This window comes from Alligator sinensis, unplaced genomic scaffold, assembly GCF_000455745.1.
Source record: "Alligator sinensis unplaced genomic scaffold, ASM45574v1 scaffold210_2, whole genome shotgun sequence".
NCBI lineage: Eukaryota > Metazoa > Chordata > Crocodylia > Alligatoridae > Alligator > Alligator sinensis.
In genome coordinates, this window is record NW_005841946.1 from 148717 (window position 1) to 154915 (window position 6199).

At 43.9% G+C, this 6199-nt stretch overlaps 1 protein-coding gene across 1 annotated transcript in view; it reads right to left on the reverse strand.

Annotated features, from left to right (window-relative positions):
• TTC23 (tetratricopeptide repeat domain 23) overlaps positions 1 to 6199 on the reverse strand; it is a 55627-nt gene that overhangs the window by 27676 nt on the left and 21752 nt on the right. Inside the window, exon 5 of the mRNA XM_025199568.1 lies at positions 4586 to 4763. Coding sequence (XP_025055353.1) covers positions 4586 to 4763 — 178 coding nt within the window. The remainder of the gene's footprint in view (positions 1 to 4585; positions 4764 to 6199) is intronic.

Consider the following 6199-nt stretch of genomic DNA (forward strand, 5'->3'; position numbering starts at 1 on the left):
GATGAACTTATAGGCAGCCACAAGGTCACCTCTCAACCTTCTCTTGCGGAGGCTGAAGAGGTCCAGGTGCCCTAGTTTCTCCTCATAGGGCTGGGCCTGCAAGCCCTTAACCGTACGAGTGGCCCTTCTCTGGACCCTCTCCAGGTTATCCACATCCCTCTTGAAGTGCGGCGCCCAAGATTGCACGCAGTATTCCAACTGCGGTCTGACCAGCGCCCGATAGAGGGGAAGTATCACCTCCTTGGTTCTGTTCGTCATGCATCTGCTGATGCACGATAAAGTGCCACTAGCTTTTCTGATGACTTCATCACACTGACGACTCATGTTCATCTTGGAGTCCACTAGGACTCTAAGATCCCTTTCTGCTTCCGTGCCTCCAAGCAGGTCATTTCCTAGGCAGTAGGTATGCTGGACATTTTTCCTCCCTAGGTGCAGCACTTTGCATTTCTCCTTGTTGAATTGCATTCTGTTGTTTTTCACCCATATGTCCACCTCTCCCCAGAGTTTTGTGTCATCCGCAAATTTGGACAGAGTACACTTCACTCCCTCGTCTAAGTCGCTGATGAAGACATTGAAGAGTATCGGTCCAAGGACCAAGCCCTGCAGGACCCCACTGCCCACACCCTTCCAGGTCGATACCGACCCATCCACTACGACTCTCTAGCCAATTCGCCACCCACCGGACTGTGTAGTCATCCAAGTCACAGCCTCTTAACTTGTTCACCAGTATGGGGTGGGATACCATATCGAAGGCCTTCCTGAAGTCTAAGTATACGACATCCACCCCTACTCCTGCGTCCAGGTGTTTTGTAACCTGGTCATAAAAAGAGACTAGATTAGTCAGGCAGGATCTACCTGCTACGAACCCGTGCTGGTTTCCCCTCAGCATAATGTGATACTGTCTTGTTGCCCAAGGACAGAATATCAATATCGAATGGTGCCAAAGGAAAATTTATACTGCAGCTTAGGCAATAAGGCTTCAAGTAAGAATTAAAATATAATTTCTCAAGACATGTGGGTTCTTATGAAAATAAGGAAGCAGTCATGTTGGCTTATGTCAAGCATAACATTAGCAGCTCCGGGCAGACAGTAAGGTACTGTTTCTCAGTGGGCAGTGGGATAAACTGAGATACAGAAAATGCAAGGTCTGCTTGGAAAAAGATAAAACTCCCTTCATCTGTGTTCCCAGATATATGCCTCCTGTAGCACGCTGGGGTAGAGGAAGGCAGAAAGCCATGTGATGGGAGGAGAGAGTGCACAAAAGAAAAGTGTAATACAATCAGAGTGAGTAACTGGTCCACAGCCTTCTGATACAGCAAAGCAAACTATTACCCCTTAGATTCTTGTAGCATCTTATACCCGCTGGCCTTGATACAAGGCAAAATACATCGTTGCTGATCATGACTGGATTCAGCTAGGGAACAAAAAAGGAAGTTCCAACTGGGGAGTTTAAACTGCGCTACAAGTTTCCTAGGATGTGCAACCCTAGGGGTCCAATCCACAAACCCGTCCCCACGTGGGAAGTGAGGGGTGTGAGTGAGTGTGTAGGACCGCAGTTGGAGTACTGTGTCCAGTTTTGGGCGCCGCACTTCAAGAGGGACGCGGGGAATCTCGAGAGGGTCCAGAGGAGGGCCACTCGCATGATTAGTGGCCTTCGTGATAGACCCTACAGGGGGAGGTTGAGAGAGCTGAATCTCTTCAGCCTTCACAAGAGACGGCTGAGGGGAGATTTTGTGGCTGCCTATAAATTTATTAGGGGAGGTCAACGGGGAATAGGGGAAGCGCTGTTTACTAAGACGCCCCAGGGAGTGACTAGGAATAACGGGTGTAAACTAGTTGAGAGTGGATTTAGGTTAGATATTAGGAAGAAATTTTTCACAGTAAGGGTGGCCAGGATCTGGAATGGGCTAGAGGAGGCTAGATAGTCACCTGGCTGGGGTCATCTGACCTCGGTCCTCTTTCCTGCCAGGGGCAGGGGGTCGGACACGATGATCCATTGTGGTCCCTTCTGACTCTACAATCTGTGAATTTATGAATCTATGACTGGGCCAATAAAAGTCATATTAAAAGGCTCCAGAAGAGCCTATCAGATTTCAGTCGGCATCAAAAATGTGTGCTAGTAAAAAAAGAAAAAAAAATCTGTTTAAATAATATTGGGGTGACAAACTACTAACAAAAGCCAAGTTATGACACAAGAAAATATATTTTCCTTCTAGAATGTATTTTTGGGATATGCTGCTTATTTTTTTCATGCCAGGCCAGCTTCAGAGAGTGAGGGGAAGGGTAGAAATTTTACACTGGAATTCCTGTAACAACATCACCCACATTGTAGCTCATCAAATCCAGGATGTGCTACTGACAGGAAAAAAAAGCCCTAGCGTTTAAGAAGTTATGTAAACTTACTATAGGATCATAGTTGGATACATAATGAGCTAGATCAGGGGTGGCCACAGTTACACTGAGCCGCATCCGATCCTCTATCGAAGTTCAAGAACCGGAGATGGCAGGGAGGTGCTGAGCGACCCGGAGTGGAGGTGACCTCCCCATCCCCTGCACCCTCCTGAGCCGCTCCTGCTTTCCCCACGGGGAGCGTGCCCTGGGCTAAGCAGTGCAGCTGCAGCACCCACCCTGGTGCCTGAGCCACCATTCCCCAAGGAAGAGGTTGAGGGAGGAGGGCGAGCTTGGGATGCACTCCCCTCAGGGAAAGCAGGAGCGACAGGAGGTGCCAGGCTGTGCTGTCCCCCGCAGCCGCCTTGGGGAGAAGTGGATGGGGCTTTGGCCAATTTCCGGAGAGCCACAAGTACCATGCTGGCAAGCCACACACAGCTTGCAAGCTGCTGTTTGGCCAAGTGGGGCTAGATTTTTATGAGCTGAATAGCTACAGCTGGGGCCAGACTCAAGCTGAAAACAGCTCAGAATCAAGTAGTTCCTATTGAGACACTTGTGGCCAGATTTTCAAAGCATGTTTAGCTCTGTTGCATATCTAAGTCAATCTGGACAAACGCAGAAATCCAAGGGTTTCAAGTTAATATAAGCTGACCTAAAAACAAAACAAAATCAAATCCATCCTTTCTCCTCACTTGTCCCTTTCAGCGTCCATACCTTAAAGCCCCAAAATCACTAGCATATATAAAAGCAAATGCACACGTTAAGGACAGAGCAGTCAGCCTTAATTTGATTCCTGCATAAATGTTGTCTCAATAATGTCTTTTTTCCCAGTTGGAAGAAATTCAAATAAGTCAAAAACTTTTTCAGATTATAACAATGTTCTAATTAATGCCATTGTAACAGTTTGAATAATAATAAATAATAACCATTAGAAAAATCAATCCCATTAAGGATAGCCTAAGCCATTCAACCCATTTTTGCTGTTCCATCAAGCAGTCATTAGGTGTTGCCCATTACAAGTCTCTCTGGCTAGGGACAGAAGTTGCACATAAATCAGGTTAAGTGATCAGAAACTGGTTTAAACCTGTAACAGAATGGAAGTTCAGTGCATATAAACCAGTTTCAAAATGGCTGAAACTTGTTTAAGATAAACCTGGTTGAATGAAGTATCAGACTTAACCAATCTGAGTCAAATTGGTTTATGAAACTTCTGTCCCAGACCCCTCCCTGTTTCAAGTTAAATCAGTCCTCCCCAGCATGCTTTCCAACCCTGGGCTGGGCTGTCTGCTCCAGCAAAGAAGGGCTAGTGGGCGGAGGGAGATAGGGATGGTCCCCCTCAGGCAAACCCTGTCTGGGGCCAGGAAGTGGGGTTTAAACTTCTGTTTCCCTGCCCTGCCCTGCCCTGATCTTACTGCTGGCTGCAACTGTGGACTACAAATCCCAAAGGCACCTGGAAGAATGAAGAGGAAGTGGAAGTGATGAAGAACCTTGCAGAGTCCTGCTACTGTGATTGTGGACTGCAAATCCCAGAGACCTTAGGGGCAGCAGGAAGAGGAAGCAAACGCATCCTGTGCTGGCTATGTGCTAGAGAACTGTGCTCTAGTGCCCCCCAGCAGGTATATGGCTGCATTGCCTAAATCAGAAATGAATGTCTGTCCAGTTGTTTCTCAGTTTAATCTCTGCAACTTAAACTAACCTGCAAAGACTGAATTGATTCAGCTTTGGGCTTTTTGACTGTCTGTTCTTAGCCTCAAACTTAAAGCTTGAGAGACTTCTGAGATTATCTCAAAACCAGCCACCACCAGCTGTGCTAATTGTTTTAGAAGTTGCTTTTGTTTATAGGACTGGATCCTGCAAACTACAAGGTTTTGTTTTTTTAAATAAAGTTGAGGAGTATAATTGTATGCTGGGAGGTATTCAGCATTTTGTAGGCTTAGGTTTACGAATGGCATAAATAGATTCTAATACTAATTTCTAGTATAAGGTAACTTAGTTTTGCAAACTCATAATTGTTAACAGGAATAAGGTTTTTTTTAACATTGGCTGATGTAAATGACTACTTAATTCTAAATGAGGACTAGTGCCTTGACATTTTGAAAAAAAGAAAAAGTGCTATTAGCTCAAAGTAGTTATGTGCATAGACCTTGTAAAGGTGAAGATAGGGCTTTTTGCCACATTTTCTCTAGAACATTCTTACCTTTACAAGATGTTGGATTGCTGTGTCATGGTCCCTAAGGATTTGTGCTGCTCCTGCTATTCTCTTGTATATTGGCACGCACTCTAGATTGTCCTCACCCTTGCTCTTCTCAGTATAGTTCAGAGCTTTTTGATAGCACAGAAGAGCCTCTTTTGACTTTTTCTGACTCTGGTACAATCTGGAAATAAAAGTAGTTTTTAATAAAAAGGACCAATGTGGTAGGAAGATGCTAAATAAGATGCATTTTTATAAAATACAGAAATTATATGCATCAGAAGAAATTCAGTTTTCAATGCTCTCTTTGTACCAGAAAGCCAAAATAGAGAAGAGTGGTATTACAGTGTTCTTGACATCAGAAAAAAAATGGAACTTCTTATTCTGTGTCACTTATGAGTAACAAATTTTTCCTTAGATATTCAAGCACTTAAAAGATTTAAAATAAAGTTCAATTAGCTTAAGCAGCATTTCTTCATGTGCAATGACTGGTCACAGGAATTTTATACACAGTGGAGATAAATTGTTTCTAAGTCTTGCACTTAACCGTTCCTTTTTACTAAAATGCTAAGCAATGTGTTGCCAAAAAATTAACAGGTGGTTAAAACTGAAAAATGCATATCTCCAATTTTCCCCTTTTTTCAGTTTCTTCATCCGATATTTAAAAGTGTGGCACAAACTGGGAGAGTCTTAAATTGTTTTCTTATAAAAAATTGAGCAAACTGAAATAAAATATAACTAAAACCAATGCCAGTTAGCTTGTGGACTAACAGAGCCACACTTGGGCCAACACCATTTTAGGAGGATGTACAGAGGGATACACTAGCACCAGTGCTTGAGGCACTTCTCTGCTTACTGCTTCCAGGTGAATACAGAAAGCTAGTGCTCTCTACTCTAAAAGGTTATGGTTCACATTCTTTCCCTAAGGCAGCCACTGCTGAAACTAGGCAAGGGCTTTACCAATGTCTGCAGCTACCCTGTTTATACCCAGCTTGGTTGGAGTGGATGAACCCATACTGTTACTGCCACATGCATAGTTGGAAAAGGCAGACACCAGCAGGAAGTGCCTATCAGTTTACGTGCCTATGGAAGAAAAGTCAGACCCAGGAACACGTCTGAGGTATGAATTAACTTTCTGTGAAAACAAAAATGTTTCTTGCTTTTCTAACTTACTTAAAGCTTCTGGAAATTGTTTACCTAGTAGAATGTATTCTTTAAAATGTAGGCTTTGTTCTTTTTTTTAAGAAATAGCATTTTTATGAACAGATGTGTCTGTAGTTTTGTAACAAAGAGAACTCGTGATATACAGGATCACAGGAAAGTGTCACAACCCAAAGGGTGTGATTTTTGTTTGTGTGTGCTTCGGCACTGCTAAATCGTCCCCGCTAAATTACAGCTTCCTTGCACGGTGGTGTTTTCTGCTGCAAAAGAGAACCCCGGTGCAAGGGAGAATTTCCCACCAATTTGAAGCTTTCTTTGCAGGGTGCATTTCTTTGTTGCAGCACAGACATGCTCGTTGCAAAGAGTTCCCGCCATTTGTATGCTAATTTGAGTCCCATTATTGGCCAGTTCTAAATTATTCACACGTGGCGGCTAGTGATTGGCTTGCTAGCCGTATAA